Source organism: Nyctereutes procyonoides, unplaced genomic scaffold, assembly GCF_905146905.1.
Source record: "Nyctereutes procyonoides isolate TBG_1078 unplaced genomic scaffold, NYPRO_anot_genome, whole genome shotgun sequence".
NCBI lineage: Eukaryota > Metazoa > Chordata > Mammalia > Carnivora > Canidae > Nyctereutes > Nyctereutes procyonoides.
Genome location: NW_026575139.1, coordinates 27391665 through 27415941, shown reverse-complemented (window position 1 = coordinate 27415941; position 24277 = coordinate 27391665). Strand labels below are relative to the sequence as shown.

Here is a 24277-nt window from a genome sequence, read left to right as displayed (position 1 = left end):
AAAAGGACTTTTGTCATTTTCATTTTCCTGATTGTCATGCTATTAAATTTTTCATGGATTCAGGGTTTCAGGGTCACTAAAAATATATAGTAATAGCAACATTGGATGCTGTATTCTTTAGAATATATAACAAACCTCATTTTCCATTCTCCCTGGTAAAGGTTAACAATTTTGTTTTTATGTACTTAGTATTTTCAGGATTTTGGTATTCCTTTCTTCTCAGAAAGGAAAATTTCATTATTTTGGCCCTTTTTCATCTCGGAAATTTCTGAAACTATTCAAACTGTTTATCAGCAAAACTTGGGGGTTTCCAAAAGTCCCCAGAAAAAGGCTGGTCAAGCAGTGTACATTTTGTAAATGAGGCATGCAGAAAGGAAAGAGAGAATGTGCCAGCAGTAGAAAAACAGATTATCTTCAGCGTTGTCTTCCATATCAGCTTCTCTCTCTGGCAGTAGAATCCTTTTAGAATTAGACAGACATAGAAAGCGAAATGTAATTCATGAATACTAGATAACAGTCTCTTTTCTGGTTCATTAATTTTGCTCAAAATTGACTTGAAACACATGTAAGTACATGTCAAAGCTGACACATTCACTTTAAGGTTTTAAAATGTCCTAATCAGTTCAAGAGTTATTTATAGCAAGAGTCCTTAACAGTAGGTATGTTCTTCATACTTGAGACCTGTCTTAGATAGTTCAATTATTTATTGTAGTAATTTGTAGTTTTTGTGTTGGTGGTCATTAGCATTTAGAAGATTTTTTTTTCCTTGGGAAATTATATGTTGGTACATATTTTTTCAATTTTTGAAGTGTAATCTATGCTTTATTTCACTTTTAGCTTGCTTTTAACCCTTTGCATCTAATGTCAGCTTTAAAAATTAAGATCCTCCAAGAAGCTTGAGGTTGAAACACCAGGCCCTTGAACATTTTTACAAGTCTTTCTGCAAGCCACCATTGTGGTCTATTCTTGGAGCAGTGCCTAAGGGCAGTGGAGCTACTTCATTACAGTCATCCTGGGGGTGTTTATTAAAATAGATTCCTCTGCCCAGCCCCAGAACCACTGGGGGTGGTGCATAGGAATTTGCCTTTTAAACCAGTTCTCCAGATGCCACTGTGCATACTAAATTTGAGAACGACCGCCTCTTGGTGTATGCCAGGGGCTTTGTCTTGCAGCTTCTCTAAAATGCAGGAAACTGTTCTGGTCCTCAACGGTATGGTTGATGCAGGCTTGAGTTTACCCAGAATGAACGCACTTCTGTCATTTTGCAGCCTATTAAGTCCAGTGCTTTTAAGACTAGAGGTACTCCCTTTCGTTTGGACAGTTAATAATTCCCTTCTCTGGTGTCCAGTGGTTTGTGGGCAATTGGTTTGTTAATGATCAAGTGGTAGAGGTTGCTGTTTAAGAAAGGTGAGAGCAGAGCACAGTCTTAAAACATTGTTGGACATTGCTCTAATATCTTTGTTATTCAGTGTTACAGTCTTGTTAAATTTTGTTTCTTAAGAACAAAACATTTCTCTTAAAAGTATTGGAAAAGATGTCCTTCTTCTGATGTCTGTGGACAGAATTCAGGGGTGTATAAACTTGGATGGGAAATAATTTTACATTTATTTTCACTGACCTCTAATTAAAATGTAACACTTCCTTCAGTTTTGAATGTAGGCAGCCAACTACAGTTGTGTAAGTTCTACCTATGATTTTATTGCAGGCAGAAAGTGAAGATATTTTCATACTGTATTTTTCTTGGAGATCCTTCAAAATATTGCTTATGTACATCACTACTTCAAAATCATAGTGGTTATTATTAAATCAATTGCTAAAACTTGTTATAGAAATCTAACATCATATTTTAAAATTATTTTTGCTAACTGTATTTTACAGTATAATGGAGTTCTATTGAAATCATATATATTATACATTTACAAATATTATTCTGAGAAGGTATCTTCACTAGACTACCAAAGAAAATCAAATACAAAAAGTGGGCAAGAACACCAATGCTAGATCTTATCTAACATCTTTTCATTCTAAACCATTTCCCCTTTTTTTTTTTGAGATATTTTCCTTAAGTGAACTATTTTTCCTATTCTTATAGTCATCTCATCATTATATATATACTTTTTTTACTGTAGCTGACTCCACTGGAACCCATTCTCTGTATACAACATATAAAGACTATGAAATTATGTTCCATGTTTCCACCATGCTGCCATACACGCCTAACAACAAGCAACAGGTAAGAGATCCTGGTGTTGTCTGTGTTTCTTCGCCCTTGTTCATTTCCCCCAGAAGCCTAAGTGGCAAGTTTGTAAAATCTTAAACCAGAATTTAATGTTGCACCTGTCACCGCGGCAGGAAGCTTTGTACTTTGCGGAAATAACGAATAGCAAATGAGCTGAAAACAAATGAAGAGACACAAATTCTAGGTTAACAGCCAGCTGGATGGCTTTGTGAATTAATCATTTGCTTTTCACCCACGAGGATTGAAGTTTTCATGGAATCTGAAGAGAACAAGTTGAAATCATGGTGATTAGGTGACCCTGCAGGGTTGCGGAGAACAAGTATGAGTGGGTGAAATTCCATCTCAAGAGGCTAGGGTACAAAACAGGAAAGTACTGATGTGTCATTTCAGTTTTCAAAGGAGTTCTGGTATACTAACTTGGAGAAAAACCAAAATAAATGTCAATGGGCTCTCAGAAAAAGTTTTTTTCTAGAGACAGCAAAGAACATAAAAAATGTTGATTGCCTTTGTGTACATCACAGAGTTTCTTTTAAGAGGATCTAAAAGCACAACGCCTATCACTAAAATGTGGTCATTGACATAGTAAATGAAGAAAACTTAAAGTGGCAGATTGTTACAGAGCAAAATAGAAACGGGTACTATTGTTTTAGAAAGTATGTGGTAGTTGCTGTTTTTAAAAAAACATTTCAGAATAAATGATACCAAACTGACGTTTAAAAGAGCCAGAGAACTAACAGCTTCTCCTTTCAATAGCAGTTATAAACACAAGTGGTCCAGTATTACTTCTGACCCTAAAATGGATATAGATTTTGTTATTGTCAACTGTTGTGCTAACAGAACACAGGCCAGCTGCAGAATGAATCACATCCTCTTTCCCAGAATTTAACCAAACACTGATCTAATCTAACACTTCATCAGTGCAGGTTTGATTAAATCACAAATCTAGGTAACAAAATTTTGCCTCTTACGATTACCACAGTAATCAAAAATAGGAAGCAAAGCAGTGAATCAGTCACAAATCTGAAATAAACCTATTTAAGATAAGTTCTATGATCTGGAATATGTTGATAATTTTCTATGCAAATTCCAAGTTCTAGATTATCCAGAGAGGAAAACATCATGCTAAGAAAAAATATGTTTTTCTTATTCTGACTGGTAAGTAGACAAAAAATTTCAGAACATTGACAAACGATCTTTAAAGGATCCTTTAAAGGATTATTCTTTCTACCTGATTACTCAGCAGAGAAAGTATGATATATGTAGTTAACAAGATTCAATTACTTGTTTATTTCTCCTAAATGAGTTGAAGTGTGTTGAGCAGCATAAGTTGGCATTTAAATGGACAGCTATTTAAATTATTTAATTTGGAGGTCCACTCAAGGTAAAAGTGTTTTTATGGTCCTAAGTCAGAGTGAAGAAATAATTTGTATTGTTGCATATTAAGAGATTTTAGTTCTCTAGCTAGGGAATTTATTTCTTCTACATAGATCACTTTATGCTTGGGGGGGGGGACCCAGAAAGAACATATCTTTTAAAATCTGTGGCAGGAATTTGTTTATAGATACTGTCTTTCATTATAGATAATGTGAGATGGGTAAATGGATTTATTTCTATTTGGGTCCTTTATTAAGACCTTAGTGTTACATATCAATCAATTTTTGAAGAAAGAACGACATTGCATCAAAAAGGCAATGAAATCATCTATGCAGGAATGACATGATACATAGACCAATTGATTTTGTTGTTGTTGTGTCCAAGATCTTGAGTAGATTAATAATGTTTAATAATGGGTATATTCTGTATAGCAATCAGTACAGACCTTTATTTCTGTAACATCCAATAATATATCATGTTTAGAAATGAAAGTAAATGGCCTCATTAGAAGATAATTTGGGATGCTTTTAAATTCCTAAGGTTAAAAAGTATATTTCTGGAACATTCTAACTCCCAATTCTCAACCCTAATCTAAAAGGCTATTGTTTCTCCCAGCCGGCAGCCAATATTAGATCATTGATTTTACTGGTATGTAATTTGTGTAAGTTAAAGTCGCTGGAAAATTAAGAAAAAAAGTTTTATAAATGTAAGCTTATGCCTAACAAAGTTGATATCAATGGTATATTTCATTATTTTTCTCATTAGAGGCTCTATATAATAAATATGAGAAATACAAATTTTGTTCAACTTTATTTCACACTACTGAATTAAACTATCTAATAAACCCCTCTTGGCCTAGCCTGACCTGGGTTCCCTGAATTTGAAAGCCACCTTTCCAAAACACCATTTAATGTGAAACAGAAGGTGGTCTTAAGCAGCTTTCATTGTAATTAAAAAAGTGATTTAAACTTGTAATTTAACCTGCTTTAAGGAATATTAGTAATTTCTGCATTCCCAGCTGGTGACACAACAAACGTGTTCGAAAACACCTTCGCCACATTTCTTTAAATGAAGTGAATTAAAGCAGAACATAAATTGCATTGTAATTACTTCAGCCATTCTCTTTTCTAAAAAATCTTCCCTATGGCAAGTTTCTTTCTTATGTGAAAATGGAACAAAACTGTTGTTATGGAAACTGAGACTTTGGAGAGGCTAGAACTTGGTGTAATATGCCAGATATTGGTTTGCTCCTGAACGGGCTCTATATTTTATGCAAATTTCAGAATATTCATTTCTTTATTCTTCCTGGGAGGAAATAAGACAGGCTAAAATATTGACAGCAACTGTGGAGATTGCCTACCTTAATATGGCCTGATTAATAATGAATGTTTAAAATACAGTTACATAAGGGAATTGAGTAAAATGCGGAGTGTTGTCATTTATGTTGTTTGCTTATTTTTTTTTTTTTTTAGCTCCTACGGAAGCGACATATTGGAAATGATATTGTAACAATTGTTTTCCAAGAGCCAGGAGCACAGCCATTCAGCCCAAAAAACATCCGATCCCACTTCCAGCACGTTTTCGTCATTGTGAGGGTTCACAACCCCTGCACAGACGGTGTCTGTTACAGGTACTGGCACAACAGCAGTAGCTGCATGGGCGTTGGCCGGTGGTCACACAGAGGGCCCCATCCAATTCTTTCTGAAGTGTCAGTGGGAAGCTATTACTATTTATTTTTATCTTTAAACTGTGCATGTAGATGGCCAGATTCACACAATGACGTAACCTGACGGCACTGACATTGCCCAGACACGTTGGTTAGACACCTGCTATTTCCATTTGCACCTCCTCCTTAGGTGGTGTCCTTCATCCATACCATCTGGTCACCAACTAATTACTCACACTGCTAATTATATTTAGCTTTTGGTGTGGCAAGAGCAGAGAAGAATGATCATAATAAGTAGAAAAGTTTTGTTTTGTTTTAATTATTATTATTTAAAAAGCTCAAATCCTTGCTTAGGACTGATGGGATTCAGTTTAACATTTCTGACTGCAATCTTTGAGGCGTTTCTATTCTTTAGTAAGCCTCTGGTAAAATTGTTTTCATGTTGCTTGTTCACCTAGTCTCATGAGTATCAGAATTCAGGTATCTGTCTGCAAGAGGCCTTTGGGTGTTGACAAGGATAAGGACCTGAATTGCTGGGTTGACATGGACATAGTACTAAGAAGACGTGTAAGGCTATTCTAGCATTAGTAAGATGTTTCTGATATGAATCTGTCCTTCTAAAATACAGAATTTTGTCCTGTCTTTCCATCCCTAAAATTCAGGAGATTGGACTTTGTTAATGTTGGATATTTGCTTTTGAATTAGTATAGCCACCTACACAAAAAGTGGCCAACACAGACTGATAATTGGTTTGTTGTGAGATCCACAACTGTCTAATTCTGGGTGTCAGTGTGGGTTAATTACAGGAGTTGAATAAGTGGGTTCAGGGAACAAAACAAATAATAAAGGCTGCTCTGGACTACTGCGAACTGTCACCTTCCCTGCACATCCTACGAGAACTATGTATGTTGGCCTCCTCTGATAAGCCTAGCACTAATTCTAGGCACTTTACCTGGGCTACCTCATTTGATTTTTAAAACCCATACATTTGGTACTGTTTCTAAAAATCCCCATTTTCAGATGAAGTTTAAGCCATGGGGACAGGTAACTTGACTGTAGTTAGCTGGTATCAGGTAGTTTATTTATTTGACAGAGAGACAGAGAGAGAGGGAGCACATAAGTAGGCAGAGCAGCAGGTAGAGGGAGAGGGAGGAGCAGGCTCCCTGCCCAGCGAGGAGCCCAACATGAAGCTCAATCCCAGGACCCTAGGATCATGACCTAAGCCGAAGGCAGACATTTAACTGAGCCACCCAGGTGTCCTGGTATTGGGTAGTTTAGATTGTAATATACTAAATCTGGTTCCAGATTTAGTGGAACTACTAGGACTCGGCCCCTTCACTGGTTCTAGAGCCTAGCCCCTCACAAGGTCTGTGAAGCATGGGTCTGTACTGCCCTTGCTGCTGACACACAAGCTATCCCAGAACTCTAGGCTGAGAAGTGGAAACTCCAACAAAAGAGACCCGGATCTGCAGCCTCTTACCAAGAATAATATGGTCTCTGGAAGCTGCTTTATTTAGGTATAAAATGACAGACTAAGTGCAGAACTTTTGACTGTAACTGGGAGGGATGGCTATTGCATTTAGAAAATACCCCAAGCAATTGAAACATCCTCTGTACTGGATTCATGCAAAGGAGTTCATACAACTTTGATAGAAAGCTAATACCTTTTTGATTGGTCACTATGAAGTTTGGGAGTGGAAAGCTATACAGTTTGTTTTACAGAAAGATTCTGTCTAAATAAAATGCTGTTCAACAGAAACGTAATGTAAGCCATATATTTTATATTTTTTGATAGCCATATTTTTAAAATAACAAGAAGTAGGTAAAATTAATTTTAGCAGTATGTTTTTGACCCAATAATACATTTTATTTACCTGTTGTATCCAAATCTTATTGTTTCAACAGGTGATTTTTAAGTTTTAAAGATTATTGACCTATTTTACTTATTTTTGGACTAAGATTTTGAAATCTGGAGTATGTTTTAGACTTGGAGCTCGTCAGGATGCTTGATTTTCATTGGAAATAACTTGTGTTTAGATTTCAGAGAATTTGCAACTGGCAAAGTAGATTCATATGCTCAGAATGTTCCAAACATGCTTTTTCAAAGCTTTGGAATAACTGAATTGTCACTTTTAAAATTATAATGTAATTTAATATTCTTTGGTCATTTAAAAAAAAAAAACCTCCTTGGTCATAATTTGGAGTGCTCAGTCGCCTACATGTGGCCAGTGCAAGTCTAAATAGAGTAATCAGGAGGAAATATCTCTTAACCTTCTTCAACACTTTGCTAGATGAGGAAGTGATGTCTGTCTTATTCTTTAAACCCCACCCCTACTCCAGTCTTGAAAATCATGCTTTTTGTAGTCTCTTTTATTTATTTATTTACTTATTTATTTATTTGAGAGAGAAAGAGAGCAAGCATAAGCAGGGAGAGTGGTGGGTGGGGGAGAGAAGCAGGTTTCCTCCTCAACAGGGAGCGTGACATGGGGCTTGATCCCATGACTCTGATATCACCACCCAAGCCAAAGGCAGATGCTTAACCAACTGAGCCACCCAGAGACCTACTGTCTCTCTTATTTTTAATCTGTTGCCTGGAGAGCCCATCTTCTTAATCCCACCATGCGATATGATGTTGGACCCTTTATGGGAGGACACTGAACACCCCAGGTCAGGCCATGTGAGCTAGCCTGGGATTTCCTAGTTGCCAAACTTGTTTGAAGACCCAACATGCAGTTAAATTCACATATAAACTGTGAATTTGGGCCTTTTTTAAAATCCAAGAGAACGTATCAATTTGTAACGTCAAATCACAAGAAACTAAAGTAGTGATCTTTTCTTCTTGTAAACTTGTGGTGTATTAATTGTTCTCATGTTTCCTGGGGTGTGTGGTAATGTTAGGAGATGTTTAAAATCCCCGAAAAGATAAGGCAACTCTCTTGTAGTTAATGCATGGGGGAAAGTGTGTAAAGGGGATTCATGTTCTCATGAAAATAAACCTATTATGGGGGGCCAAGGTGGCTCAGTCGTTTAAGCAGCTGACTCTTGACTTCAGCTCAGGTCATGATCTCAGGGCCCGGGGATCAAGCCCTGTGTTGGGCTCCACACTCAGGGAGAAGTCAGCTTGAGGATTCTTTTTCTTCCTCTCTGTCTGTTCCTCCCCTGCTGCACGTGTGTGCACGCACTCTTGCTCTTTCTCATACAATCTTTAGAAAAAAACAAAAAGAAGAGACACCTGGGTGGCTCAGCATTTGAGTGTCTGCCTTGTGCTCAGGTCATGGTCCCAGGGTCCTGGATCAAGTCCTTTTTTTTTTTTTTTTCTGGATCAAGTCCTACATCAGGCTCCCTGTAGGGAGCCTGCTTCTCCCTCTGCCTATGTCTCTGCCTCTGTCTGTGTGTCTCTCATGAATAAATAAATAAAATCTTTTTTTTAAAAAAAGAAAAATATATTATGAAGCAGAATAGAAAATTTATATCAATTTTAAGATAAAACCTAAGTGTTTCAAAGAGTTTCCGTACCTGTGAGTTTTTCTCCAACCCCAGCCACTCCCCAAACTACAAGGGATATGAATTTATGGGCCTCTTTTATTAGAGGTACTTTGATAGAAAAGCTTAGAACTGCATTGATTTATAATAAATTTGATTTAAATGTAATTTAACTATATCCATCAAAGAGTAATTCAGATACTTTTTATCATTGAAAATCTCGTTTCAAACTTTCTCCCCTGAGAACATTCACATTTATTTATTGACATCTATCTGGTGCCTGTAATGAGGAAAGTGCAAAAGTTGTTTCCTCAAAGGAGCTTCTTGCTGTAATCGGGTAGAAAAGTGTAGGGTCAGTACAGGTTAAAGAAGTTACAGGGAACATTTAACTGAGAAAATGGGGTTTGGTGTGTTTTAAAGCACAGATGGATGAAATTCGGTGGGAGAAAGAGAAATAATTCTGGGAGTGGCCAGCATTATACAGAAGTTTAGACACAGGAAGGAAGGTGGAAGGTATAGTGAAAAGGCTGCTGCTGTAGTTGGGGTTACCAGGCAGCAGAGGCCCTTGGAATGCTAGGCCATCTGGTAGCACGGTATAAATAGAGTTTTAAGGAAATACACCCAGTGTCACCATGTAAGATCTTTTGTATGCAGAAAGGCAAATTTGGAGCTTATTGTTGTTCATTTATTTTTTGCCAGTTTTTTACAGCCTTTATTGTATATGTGCTAGGCATTATTCTAGGCCCTGGGATGCAGCAGGTGAACAAAGAGAAAAATCCCTGTGGTAGATATAAAGAAGAGGTCCTGAAATAGTGGGTGTTATTTCCCTGAATACTGAAAAGTTTGTAACAGGAAAAACTGACTATTTCAAACTAATTCCAGAGGTCAGTTAACTTTGAACAATAGACAGAGCCAAGAACTCAGAAATTAATCACTAACTCTGTACTATGCCCATACCTGATGAGAGAACCCTCCAGTTTCTTCATTTTATTAGGTATCATTACACTGAGTTTAATTGTCTGGTCCCGGTTGATAGAGCAGATTAAAAACAACAAATCAAAAAGATGAAGAACTATTCAGTGGCAAGGATATGCTGAAAACATCAATAAGTGATTACTGATAAGAGAAATGCAGAAAAACTCTTCACGTCAATGATACAAAGCCAATCAATAAGCATAACAGTCTGGGATCACTTAGTTTGGGAGCAAAGGACCAGATATACTTCATTCACACCTCAGGGCCTCACTCTGTAAAAACTCAGCGTAAAGTTTTTTTCAACATTTTTTAGCACCCAGTGAATTAGGAGATCTAGGCATTGATCTTCAGAGAATGCAGATATAACAAAAAGAGACAAACGTGTCTCATAATGGAAGGACACAACCCCACTTATGAATTAGTCTTGTTCCCTACCTCCCCCAGCATGCTGAACCTGAGTCTAACCAAACTTCTGGAGAAGCCAGTTTACAGGAAATACAAAAGACAGAAGAACATGCCTGTATTCAGCAAAATTCAGATACCCCACAACAAACAGCCCAATTTCCTCAACACATAAATGCAAGAAGTAAAAGGGAAAGTGAAAGAAGTGGAGAAGAATTAACAGAATAAAAAAAATTAAGATATGATTAATTAAAATATGTGGGTCTTATTTGGATCCATTTTAGATAAAAAGACTTAAAATTTTAGGACCTCTTCAACAACTGAAAATTGGAACATTGACTCACTATCTGACAAAATTGAAGAATTACTGTTAATTTTAAAACTAGTATAATAATAAGTGGTTATAATAATAACCTGAGTCTTCAGGTGTTAAACTGTGGTAACTACATTTAGAAAGGTAGAAATGTATGTTTCTCCTCTCAGAAAGATTTTCATATTCAGAGGTCAAAATATAATGAATGTTGAAAGGAGGTAGTATGATATAGTGCAGAAAGCACTTGGAACCAGACCAGATTGTTAAACCTCTCAGATCTTAAATTTCCTTTTTCTGCAGTGGATGGTTGCTTGACATCTACTTAAAATCCCATAAGTAAAGTATCTGGTGTAGGCTGGGACTGTGGTGTGTGCATATGAAATGTGCATGCCCTTCTCTTGATTAAAAATAAATAAATATGCAAGCTTCAGCTAGGAAGAAAAAATCCAAGTGGGTCAAGTTGTAGACATTTCTTTTAGAAAGACTCTTCTAGGCCTAATCAGCATCCTTATTGTCCAGTGTAGCTGACCTTTTTTAAGACAAAAATCTGAATATGTTACTCCTGCTGCTCAAAGCCATTTTGGAGAGGTTCAGACACTCTAGCGTACAGTCTACTGCCTAAGGTCCTTTGGGTCTGGCCTTCCCACTCTGAGCCTCCACTGGGGCTTCTGCCAATTCTCCTCCCCACCCCTACCCCTGGAGCTGTGTGGAACTACTTACAGCTCCCAGAACGTACTGTGCTCTGCCCCTCTTCTCTGCACATGCTGCTGCTCTCCAGGCAGGAATGCCTCGTCTTACACACCTCTGCCCCTCCTTCAGCAGATGAATTCCTGCTTTTCTTTGGGAGGGCTCCCCTGACCTCCCAGGTCTAGGTAAATTGCCTTTCCAAAGTGTTTCCAGTAGCGCTCCACACCTCCCACAAGAGCAGTCTGACTTCTGTATGTAGCCCTGCTAGACTTGGAGCTTCTGGAGGGCTGAGCCTGTGACAGCTTATCCTCGATCCTTAGCAAGAGCACAGTGCCCGACACATAGGAGGTGCTCAGGGAGCATCAGTGAGTGAATATTATTAGAATTCCAGAACCCCCCAGAGAGGGAATGATGGGCACACATTTATTTCTTCTGCCACTGATCTTTCCTGTCCTTTGCCCAGGTCTGCTTTCTGAGAAAGCTCTCCAAGCTGGCAGTGTGATCCAGCTCCGAGAAGGGGAAAATTTCCCTCTACCATTCTGATGCTAAGGCCCCCTCCTCTAAATTTGGGGTTGGAATTGTTTATTGCCATTTTCATGGTGGTTCAGAAATTCAAACATCATCACCTTCTCACTTTTTTCCATTGAGACTTCTGTTCAGATGTCTCTGGAACAGCATCATGTATCAACTTGAAATTGGCTTTCAGTGTCGAGATCTGCTACTTTATCTAATGTCTTCTATGCCAGCACATGCTACAAAGCCCAGCTTAATTGGGGTCTCTTCAGCTGTGTGACACTTGCCGGTGGTACCTTTTTGCAAGCCCCTCAAGAGTGGAAGGTTTAAAAATGTTCCCTCAAAAGGAATAATGTGGTACTATCTTAGAGCACTCTGCTGGCCATCTGCAAGTTCAGATTCCAGTCCAGGCTCTCTATCTATATCAGGCTTTGGGCAAATCACTTTACTTCTCAGAGTCTGTTTCCTGGAGAAGTGAAGATTTCTTACCAGCCATTCAAATGGAAGTTCAAGGCTATGCCATCCATCAGTAAAACAGAACATTTTCCTAGTCTTAAATAGTACTCCCAAGATTTGGGAGACAGGTTATCTTTTTGTGTTAAAATGAACTCCGATATTCCTCAGGAGAATGCAAAATCAAGATGACTTTTTAAGGTGAAATTCAAGATTTTATTGGCAGAGTTTGAGGAACACTGAATTCACCATGTTCTCTTCCGGTGCTTTCTGTAATTGCTTCAGCCTCTGAGCTTCTGTCTGTGGGATAACTCTCTGCAGTGGAACATCCAATCCTCAGCACTGCTGAGTACATGAGGCATGGCTATGATTGTAAGGAATGTATTATTTCTAAGGTGATACCGTATTGCATATGAGGCTAACACAACTGTGTCCAAGCAGGAGCCCTTCTGAATCTGCTTTTACAAATAGCAAGAACCATTTATAATTAACACATCTTAAGTATCTATATATAGCAAACTGAAGTTCTAGAAAGGCTTCTTATGTGGCAAAAATATTTTTTCTTCTGAGCTGCAGGCAGGCCTTATTATCAGGAGTTTGGAATCTGTGGCATCTAAATCCATGAGCTTTTAACCTTGTAGAAAACCTTGAAGTTAGTAGATTAACCCAAAGCAAGACCTTTCGTTTGAAAAAAGCATCCCAGAGCATCATCCTCCTCATCTTCTGCAAGGGTTCTATTTCTAATGATGCAAAACTGATTTTAGCATCTGTATCATTTACCTCTCTACTGATGAATCATTGATAATTATATGTTAGGGATTCAGTTCTTTCCCTCATAGCTCATTCTAGAGGCTTCTAATTATCATTGGGTTTTCAATATATGTTTGTCTCAAGTTCCAACAGTTAATAAATAGATCTGTAGAAAGCCAGGGTGTTTAAGAGGCAAGTGGATAGATGGTGCTCCTACTGGCACCCCCTGGTAAGCATTTTCCTCTCCTTATTTGAAAGAAGACTACAGCTGGTTCTTGAGAAAGGATAACAATTTGAAGTGAAATTAGCAAGAGAAGGAATTGCCAATTTAAAAATGGGTGTTTCTGGATCCTTATAGGATTCTTCTTTAGAAAAGCTGGAATATCTGGATTTTAACATCTTTTGCTTGATTTTTTTTTAAACGATCAAATTAAAATTATACAGCTGTCAGCATTCAAGCCAGACAGACAGCTCACAATAGACAAGAATTGCCTTTCTAATACTGGTGTAATTAGGCTTCTGTGAATTCTCCTCTCCAGTTAGAAAGTGGAGTGTTGCTTGCCACCTTTCTTGGTCATGAAGCCAACTAGATAGCCTTTTTTTTTTTTTTTTTAAATAAATTTGTGAAAACCAACCAATAGGCCATTCCATAGCACCTTCAGACAAAATAGATAACTTCTGTCCTGGGTTTCCTGATTTTTATTCATGTATCCTATTTTCCTGAGAAATAATCCTTTTTTGAAAACCAAGGCTAAGTATCTTAAACCCCTCCAAAAACAAAACAGAACAAAAAATAGTAATGATATAGAGCTCATCAATTTATTTGAAAGATATATACACTCTCTTATTATGATTTTTCCATTCTGGAAATTCAGAAAAAGCATTTTGCATTACTTCCCTAATACTTAGTACAATGCATAATGGACTGACTTTTAAAATAATTATATAGTTTGAAAAGATGGACATTCAATCTGTTAAAAACATCATTTCCAGCCCTCTCAAACTTCACTAAGGTCCTAGAATGTGGTCTTAGAACATGACAGAAAACTTACACAACCTTTCTGTTTCCATTTAACTTTTGTTGTTACTGTTTTAGGAAAAACATGATTTTTTTTTCCTTTTTGAGATTAAAAATAACAGGTTATTACAGATGCTCGTAAGATCCTTATCTTAGTCCCAGTTTTAGCAATATTATGCAGGAAAAGTGACTGTGGCAAGCTTTCTCAAATCAATCTTGCTTAAAGAAATAGGAAAAGGAAACTATTTCCTCACAGAAAAATTGTCAGAAACATATACCAAAGGTAGAGAATGTGGACCAAAGAATAGCTCAGTCTAAAAATTTTATTTTAAAGCACTGTTGCTATTACTTAAAAATCATAATCATTTTAATACTGCAATTACAATTTTTATTTTAAAATTATGCTTTTTGGTCTGGTTGCATAGGCCAACAAATAGTGATTTGTTTATTTTTTTAAAAAATCCATTGCTTTTATGTCATGCATCTTTGGATATTTTCATTATAAGCTGTGTGCACATAGACATCATATCTAAAATGGAGACTACAATTGTGTTCTTAGAAAATCTGTTTGTTCTAAAAGGTTATGCTGATTATAGTAACCCCTGCTTAGAAATAATCAGTAGGTATTTAAAGGTAGAATATTACAGTACACTTTTTTTTTTCCATGAAGTATGGTTGGTTTACCATCCATTAATGAGAGGAAAATTTTTACTGTAAGCTTTTTGGGTTTTTTAAGACTAGAAAAAATTTAATGTTCTATAAATCCTAAATGTGGTTGAATGAAAAGGTGTGCTCATGTTAAATAGAAATATATATTATTTCTTGTGGGACAGTGATAGTTCTTTTCCTCGTGAGGTATGCCTTTTTCTTGGAGCAGGTGTTATTTTATTCTCATGTTGTGAGACCAAGAAGGACTGACGCTCCTCTTTTTGCCCTTTGCTTTGTCTCTTAGTGTGGCCGTCACCAGGTCCAGAGACGTGCCTTCCTTTGGACCTCCCATCCCCAAAGGGGTCACTTTCCCTAAGTCAAACGTGTTCAGGGACTTCCTTCTGGCCAAAGTGATTAACGCAGAAAATGCTGCTCATAAATCAGAAAAGTTTCGGGCCATGGCAACTCGGACACGCCAGGAATACCTGAAAGATCTGGCAGAAAAGAATGTCACCAACACCCCTATTGACCCATCTGGCAAGTTCCCATTCATCTCTCTGGCCTCCAAGAAGAAGGAGAAGTCCAAGCCATACCCAGGAGCTGAGCTCAGCAGCATGGGGGCCATTGTGTGGGCTGTCCGGGCCAAAGACTACAACAAGGCCATGGAAATAGACTGCCTGTTAGGGGTCTCCAACGAGTTCATCGTTCTCATCGAGCAGGAAACAAAGAGTGTGGTTTTCAACTGTTCCTGCAGAGACGTGATAGGGTGGACCTCAACTGACGCCAGCCTCAAAGTCTTCTATGAGCGAGGAGAATGTGTTTCGGTGGAGAGTTTAATTAATAATGAGGATATCAAAGAGATTGTCAAAAGGTTGCAGGTGAGTCTTTTCCTTCCACTTACCCAGTTTCCCTTCCCTAAAGCTTTCAGAACAGACTTTAGAAGCAAGTTACGAAATTGGTGCTGTTTTGTCGGCTCCTCTGAAAACTCCCTTGATGGTATGAAGCAAGCGGAGTCTACGTGACACTCATTCTCCATCATTTTTCAGAAGGAAAAGTAGAACCAGTGGGAGAAGACACATTTGCTGTGCTTTTGTGTTGGAGACCATTTGCATGTGACCTGATCCCACTGCCTTGCTGGCTGGTGAGGTAGCCCAGCCAGTCTGCTTTAGCTGTTGAGAGGAATTGTTCGATCGAGCATCTGCTGCCTCGAATTTTTTAAGGGCGAAGCAAGTAGCAGAATACAGCCTCTGTTGGCTGCCAGCTCCCTGTAGGTCTCTGTTAGAGGCTTCCTTGTAAGCTCACTGAAGCCATTGAGTTCTTTGGATGCAACAAGTATGTTCTTTTTGGCTTAATGAATGGGGGTTAGTGAAGGGGAAGTAACCAGACGCTCTTCAGCTGGCAGCAGGGTATTCAGAAATAACCCTGCCTGCAGTTTTTTTCCAGTTCCCTGTCCGCCACTTAACACCCTCTGGCATTAAACCATGATACCTTTTGTTTCCTTGTCCAGTTTGTGTCAAAAGGTTGTGAATCGGTGGAGATGACTCTGCGAAGGAATGGGCTAGGGCAGCTTGGCTTCCATGTCAACTATGAGGGCATCGTGGCAGATGTAGAGCCCTACGGCTACGCCTGGCAGGCGGGGCTGAGGCAGGGCAGCCGGCTGGTAGAGATCTGCAAGGTGGCGGTGGCCACCCTGAGCCACGAGCAGATGATTGATCTCCTGAGAACATCCGTCACGGTCAAGGTCGTCATCATCCCCCCTCACGATGACTGCACCCCACGGAGGTAGGTCTGAGTTGGCAGCTGTGAACCTGGGCATCCGAGGCCGGGTTTGCACACCATGTAGAACACCTCCCACTGGGCCGGGAGGTAGTGAATCATGCCAGGTTACATGTGGTGCTCCAAGTTCCATCTGTGGAAAGTCTGACTCGGACTTAGCTCCCTCTCCATTGTGGCAGCAGCAGCTGGAAAGAGTGAGTGACTTGGACCATCCCCAGGATTTACATCTGTGGGTTTCTAAACTTGCCATTACAGATAGAGGAGGCCAGTAATAGCCATCTTAAATATCTTGTGCCAGTACCTAAGAAACAGTGAGTGCTTAATATTAGGAGACACTCAGCAACACAGACTGTCAGGCTTCTTTCTTTTATGTTCCATGACACTCTTACTGCTTTTTCTTTCCAAAATTCAGAGTGCTGTTTTGACCTCTCCTCTCTGTCTGGAGCCCTGGACGTGACTTAGCAAGCATTTTCTTAACTGCATCTGTGTGTGTTAGGAATTGGCTTCACATGAGCTGGTCCTGCTTATGCTGGTTTGGCTGTTTGGTCCCCAGCCTTTTCACTGAGGGAAGTCCAGGAGCTCCTGTCCCTTCTAGCTCCTGCCAAGCCAGCAGCACTCTTGAAAATTTAATTTCTCGGTCTCTGGGGAGGTTTCTTGATGGAACAAATTTAATCAACTGTTTCTTTTCTCCTTTGGGCATGTCCATGCTATTTTTACTAGGTATTTTGTTCCCCCCAATAAGTCAATTTGCTTTCAACCCATTATTTTCCAAGAGTTTCTCTTAAGCTTTGGCAGTTAATTCTTAGGCCTTCTAAAGCCAAGACAACATCCTTAACCTGGTTTCTCCCCCCTAAAAACATGACTTGTCCTACACCTGAGCTCTCACAGATTCATGAACAGTCGATGGTAGATCGTGTAAATAGTTAGAGTGGGTTATTTGTGTCCTTTAAAAAGTAAGCAGCAATGACAATCTACATGTACTTCAGTTCATCAGACCACCTGTTGCAGACCAGATTGCGCTTGAGGTAGTGTTTCTGAACATTGCTGACTGCCTAGACAGCCCAGAGATGAGGTGCCTCTGTCAGAATATTGTGGACTCCCTTTGTCTAATAGCTTAAACACACATATCCTGCCTTAGTTAACCAGGTGTTTTCTGGTTTCCTCAAGTGCATTACCATTAATGTTTAGGCATTCTGCTGAACTGGGATTCAGGAATGACTCTGGAGGTGGGTCATATAGGTGGTTAGGTCCTTATGACACTCCCCAGCTGCTCTGCGCTCATCTTCTGTCCCTTGACCTCTCCTTCCATCATCTACTTGATTGCTTCTAAATAGGCAGCTCTAAACTGGAGAAGATAACCAAGCTTTGTAACTTGTCAACCTTAATTACACACAGTACAGAATAAAGACACTGGTCTAAGGACTAAAGGTCTGAGTGAGTCTGTGGATAGTGTAGTGCCATGTAGTCTGCTCAGAAGCCTTTCCCCTGTCTTCTAGGCTCCCCAGCTTGTATCGGGTGGGGAGAGAAGGAATAGGTGCCCATGAGTGTTTGTGATGAATGGATGGGCAACATTACCAACACTGAATTGTGTGTGGTTGTTCCTGGAAAGATGGGTTGGGAGGCCTGGCCCTGGATAGATAGATCTGTAGTAGGAGGTAGTTTATCCATAGCAATATACTAAGCCAGATAAGTATGCTGTGTTGTGTTGGTAAAAACAACTAACATTTGCTGAGAATTTAATTTGCCAGGTCCTAGAAAAGACACTTTTACATGGATTTGGACATTTAATCCTTATAACAACCTTATGAGGTGTGTTAATATTATTTGTATTTTAAGGAAACCAAGACTCAGCTTAGTCGTGAACTTGTCAAGCTTACCTGGCAAATTTAGATCTCACTTAGAATCCAAGCTCTTAACTACGTCTTTGTATGCTTGGGGCACAAATCCTTCTTTATATATATATATATATATATATATATATATATATATATATTATATATTTTTTTTAATTTATGTAGCATAAGCAGAGATCTGCTGTATGTTGGCTTTCTATTGAAGAAAAGAACCTAGATTTGTAGCATTTGATGATTCCCAAGATGTAAATACTGCTTCTGTGGTCGACTTCTTGCTACCAGCATGACACCGCTGTACTCAGAGTTGGGATAGATGCCCACGGTCGGCTCTTTGCAAGCCAAGACAGGCTGGCCCCTGCACATCCCTGAATGAATGAGCTATATTTGTTTCATCTTCTAGCAGTGCTGCTGAGACACTGATTGCCAATTTCCTGGCCAGTAGAGCTGGTAGTGACAGGACAGGAAGGTGTTAGGAACCTGCCCTCTTTAGGGTGTAGAATGGGAGATTGGGATGAAGGATCAGTGCACTGTACAGCCCCATGCCTGAGAAGCACACCATGTGCCTTTCACACTACGGCTTCCACGGTTTCCCTCCGAAAAGCCAGTTACACCTTCTGGGCAGGTGTGAAATGGTGCCATGGATGCCTTAGGGGGACTGGAAGCCCTGCTTTCCCCTTCACTCCTTTAGAAACAACTTCAAAGGAACAGTTGAAGTATTAACACCTTGCTGTAATTTTCAACAAAATAAGATAATGCTCTTCTGTCACTTTTCTCTCCTCCACACTTCACACTCCCACTGCTGTTTTCCTAGCAACTGATTACTCTGTTCTTTGACTAGTCACTCTCTTTGTCAGCTGTTACTGCAGCTCCAGCGAGGGGAATAGGCATCTTCTGGGTCCCCTGTCCCACGGCCCCTCAGCCGCCTGCTGCTCCAGGTGGCCAGGATCCTGATGGGTCACACGTGCCTGGCGTGCTGACCCTATGTAGCTACAAACACCCATGTGTGTTCACATGGGAGAGTCCACAGTTTTGAAAAGGGAGGCTTTTTGTTTTACTGAAAACAGTTTAACAGCAAAGTGGGGCTTCAGTAATACAAAAATAAAATAGGACTCTTTCCATATTTCTAGGACATAAGCAGATCCTCTATGAATTGTATTCATACTAAAGCTGTTTTTAAGAGAAGCAAGAACAGGGGAAGTAAAGTAAAGTTCCTGAACCCCTACTGTGTATTGGGCATTAAAAAAAAAAAAAGTCTTCCATTTCCACTAAAACAATGAGAAGAGGGTTTGGAGAGGTTCCATCACTGCCTACCCATCAAGTGGGACCAGTGAAGACGATAACTTGCTGCAAGCAGTCCTGCAGAAGGGATTCAGTGTTTCCTCACGCCTCTACCAGAAAGTTTCCCAGGGGATGAAATGTCTGACATCAGGAGGGGCCCCTCACCCCCACCCACCCGATCCTGACTCTGGAGTGCTGGAGCCCGTGACCTGTGGTTGTCTGTTGGTGCCTGTGATCTCTGAATCCTCAGCAGCCATTCTCTTGGCAAGGTGAAAAACAGCCTGCTAGAGATTTCACCCACATGAAATCATGATGTTCTGAGTGGTGTTGCACAGGAGTGGTGGACCTTTATTCTGTAGAGGGCCACTAGCCTACAGCTTTTGAAGAAAGCAATCAAGGACCATTCAAGAGGAAGAGCTAAAAACAAACAAGTTACATAAAAGGACCAAATCACTTTTTAAGTAGGACGGATCACAGAGTTTTGTCTTCATTTTAAAGCAAGTATTCAAAATGCAAAAGCATACTGCTTTGGAGCAGGAAAGGCTGTGAGAGATCATCTGGTTCAGATCTCTCATTTTTCAGGCAAAGAGCTTTGGTGCAAAGAGGTTAAGTATTTTTTCCAAACCCGAATCACATGACCTGAGGGACCTAGCTGTCCTCAGACATCGGACTACTGATTCAAGAGTCCATTGTTGAGACGATCTGTGGGTATGCTGTACGATGGTTTTTCTATCTGTATTCTTAGTGTTGAAAGGTTGAGAGTAATGGGTAATCAGAAACCAAAGGAGAAAGAAAGAATAAAAAGACCGAGAAAAAGAGTAGGGAGGAGGAGTAGCTTTTCAACCAGCCGGGTTTCAGCATAGTGCCATGTGTCTTGTAGGCCTGAAATACTGAAATTGTAATTGCTGTTGCCCATCACTCTCTAAAGATTGTTAAGTTTTCCATTTTGTTGCAGACTGTGCCCTGAGTGAAATGAGTGGTCCCTTGAAGTGGAGAAGTCTGGGGATTTGGAGTAGATGTATTCTTCAGTTAGGGATTAAAATGAGATTGTTAGATTTAAATATTCTAATTTCCACATAGATTAATTCTGGGAGTTCAGATCCTGGCTCTGCCACTTCCTGGCCTTACAGTCTCTGGTGGATTACTCTCTCCAGGCCTCCATTCCCTCACATCTAAGAGAGTGGGGATAATGATAGTGCCTACTCTAGACCTGCTGCGGCGCCGCCAGATTAGCGTCTGGCCCCTTGTCAGCGTTCACTGCTGTTCAACATCACACCTACTTGAATGACATAATAAAAATCCTTCTATGAATTTTCATGTGTGTCACTAAAAGCCGGCTTTTATCTTTGTTCTTCAGTGTACAACTGACTTCTTGATTCCACATATCATTCTTATATTTTCAGAGATAGTAAGTGATGGGAAGCTAGCAAGTGGTCTGTCCCATCGTGGATGGCAGTTAGACATGGCGAGTTGGCCAAGGTTTAGCATTGTGGATCTGCTGTTTTTCTTTTCTGTGAATGAGTCTTCTCTCCCTGTTGCTCTCCCTTATCATAATGCATCCCGTTATCATCGACTGTGCAGGAGGTTTCTAGCCCCACGTTAGAGGTGGTGGAAATGAAATACAGATTAAGAAAAGACAAAATTTTTGGCTACTGGAGTCTTCTAACCGATTTTACCATGAAATGTTATGTAGCTTAAAAGACTATTTCAAAGAGTTTTTTGAACTAGAAGAGACTTCAGTGATTACCAATTCCAAATCTTTCATTTCCCAAAGAAGCTAAGGCCCCAGAGATGAAAGCAGCTTGTCTGTTACATAATACATTAGATTTGTTTATATTATCATTAGTTACTTATTACCATCTGCCGTGATGCAGTATGGACATGAAGCAGCCTGTGCCTGTAAAGGTGCATGTACGGGTACCATGGAGTTAAAGCCAATGGGAGAATCTGTCGGGGGGGCGGGCAGGGAGGGAGTTGTGGATGTGGTGAAGAGAAAACATGACCTGTTGGGACATTTTTGAAAAGTTTTTGCCCTTGGGGATCCCTGGGTGGCTCAGCAGTTTAGCATCTGCCTTCGGCCCAGGCATGATCCTGGAGTACTGGGATCAAGTCCTGTGTCGGGCTCCTTGCATGGAGCCTGCTTCTCCCTCTGCCTGTGTCTCTGCCTCTCTCTCTCTCTCTCTCTCATGAATAAAGAAATAAAACCTTTAAAAAAAAAAAAAGTGCCCAAAATAGATGAAAATAATGTTCTGAATATGTGCTGGTTGCTAGCACCCAACAGAAAGAAGGGGTGTGTGTGTGTGTTGTGTGTATGTGTATAAATGCTGTAGAAATGATATGATTCATTTAATTTACAAGTTAAAACAGACCACTGCTGAAGCGAAGCAAGAGCTAGTCCTGATTTTGAGGTGGAAGGAAATTTTCCCATGGATTTTTGCAAGTTTTTATTATTGCCCCTTTTGCACGCTGCAGCATTCTTGCATTATATTTATAGACCCAGAGCACAACTGACTGTATAATATGCCATATTTGGTCAGAAATGGAAGACTTCAAGCCATACTACAGTAATATCTCTATTAAGAACCAAAAAAGTATTGCAGCTTTTTTGTCGGAACTATCAGAATCAAAACTAAAAATTATGTCAAAGCTTGAGGTGACATTCCTTCCTATCAGAGGAAAGGTTTATTACATAAGAAGTCATTATCTGCCAGAAGTCATGTCAGATGTGCCATAAAGCAGTGTTTTGCACACTGCAGGTTGTAACTCCTAAATGGATCATGAAATTCATTTTGGAAGCTGCATTCAGTGTGTTTCTTTAATGAAATGGACTAACAGAGAATATAGTAGAATAAAAGGGTGTGTGTGTGTGTGTGTGTGTGTGTGTGTGTGTGTGTGTATTTGTGGCTGGGCTGCATCACAGTGTAATATGTATCTCTTACTAGGCTCATGGTCCCAAATGTTTGAAAGCCACTGTCATTAAAGCTTCTAAGGGGTACAGTGGAGCCTTGGGCAGAGAATCAGATTAAGGTTAATTTAGGCTTTTAGGGAATCAGGAATGGTAAGAAAACTCTAAAAAAGGTGCCTGTTGGATACTGAGGCTGAGACTGAGCAGGCAAGGATCCCAGCAAATACACGTGCCTCAGAAGCAGCCCTTCTGAAAACCCATGTCTCTCGTGGAAGTGTGGGAGAGGGCACGTTGCAGCGTACACGTTAGAAATGCCAGGAGTCCTACCTAACACACTGGTGCCTTCCACTGTGCTTATTCTCCCACCAACACAAGCCCATTTCCCAAATCAAGACCCAAGCTTTGGACCTGTACTGTGTGTGCAGTCAGGAGCCACAAGTCACCTGTGGCTAAGGGGTCATTGTCATGTGGCTAGTGAGAAGTGCTATACATGTAAAAGACACACCAAATTTAGATGAGTGTACATCACCTAATCGCTAATTTTTTATATTGATTTATTGATTACATGTTCAAACAGTAGTGTCTTAGATATAGTAGGTTAAGTAAAATATTAATTTCACCCGTTCCCTTTTACTTTTTTCATGTGGCTGCTAGCTTGCACTGTCTCTATGGACAGTACTGTGTGGACTCTCCTTCCTCTCTAAAAGTGTTTTAGAATCACTTTTAACCCTTCCTTTACCAGTCCCCCCACCCGCTGCTCAGTCTTTGAAATTCCTTTAAGCAAAAAAGTCATTTTTTTGCTTAGTAATGAAAACCAAGTACACAGTTTGAGTTAATGCTTTATTGGGCATAGGTTTTTCTCAGTAATTTGTCCATCAGTCAAGTTTATAATAGACTGAGCCTTGGTTGTTTGGGTAAAGGAAGTGGAGAGTGAGTTCCACATATCTTAAGGTTTGGGGGTTGGGACAGTAGCACCAAGAAAGGGGGGTAAAGCCACAGAGGACATTTGGGGTGTCAGTTTCACTCAGGCTGCTACGTGGGGTCAGCCCAGCTATGGGAGCTGTTTGCTGGTGGGGGGAGGGGGGGTCTGATTTCAGATTATGCTTTGTTCCCTGGTGATATGATAATTGCAGAATTTCTGTAATTGGCTTTTTGTTTTCTCCTCCTGAGCTAAATTTGGCTCTCAATTTGGATTTCAGAATTTATCACCACTTAATTTTTTGACTGTTAAGATTCCAAACAAATTCAATACCTTTTTAGGTCCCCAGTCATGACACTAAATGAAGGATGTGTAAAGCTGACTGCCTGCTTCCTCCGAGGCCCAGTGTTAGGGTTCTGCTGGCCTGTGGCCCACCCTCCTCAGGCCTCAGTACTGACTCTGCCCTTATCTGTCCCCCCCACCCACCAGGATGACCGTGAATCTCACTGCTTTTTCAAGACTCCATATCTCAGATGCTTTAGTTGAGACTGAGCAAGAGAAAATATACCAGTATAGTACTTCCTGGGGTTCTGGTTTTTGAAAGGACAGTAATTACAGGGCCCAATGATTAAAAGACAGTTTGGAACAAAGGATGATGTGTTTGATCCATTTTAACTGTTAATGAGAAACAGTGTGGTTCCACCCACAAGAAAAAGCAATATTAATTTTTCTTCTTTCTGTGCCCCTGATAGGAGTTGCTCTGAAACCTACCGCATGCCAGTGATGGAATACAAGATGAATGAAGGGGTATCATACGAATTCAAGTTTCCCTTCCGAAATAATAACAAATGGCAGAGGAATGCCAACAAGGGGCCTCATTCGCCTCAAGTCCCCTCGCAGGTGCAGAGTCCCATGACCTCGAGGCTGAATGCTGGGAAAGGAGACGGGAAGATGCCTCCTCCAGAAAGAGCCGCCAACATCCCTCGAAGCATCTCCAGTGACGGACGCCCGCTGGAGAGGCGGTG

General features: G+C 40.1%; 1 protein-coding gene across 12 annotated transcripts in view; it reads left to right on the top strand.

Annotated features, from left to right (window-relative positions):
- The window catches only part of SIPA1L1 (signal induced proliferation associated 1 like 1), a 372275-nt gene that overhangs the window by 281019 nt on the left and 66979 nt on the right, over positions 1–24277 (top strand). For all 12 annotated transcript variants that reach the window (XM_055303823.1, XM_055303832.1, XM_055303835.1 and 9 more), the window contains 5 exons: positions 2130–2233; positions 5086–5243; positions 14826–15399; positions 16029–16303; positions 24005–24274. In XM_055303823.1, coding sequence (XP_055159798.1) covers positions 2130–2233; positions 5086–5243; positions 14826–15399; positions 16029–16303; positions 24005–24274 — 1381 coding nt within the window. The remainder of the gene's footprint in view (positions 1–2129; positions 2234–5085; positions 5244–14825; positions 15400–16028; positions 16304–24004; positions 24275–24277) is intronic.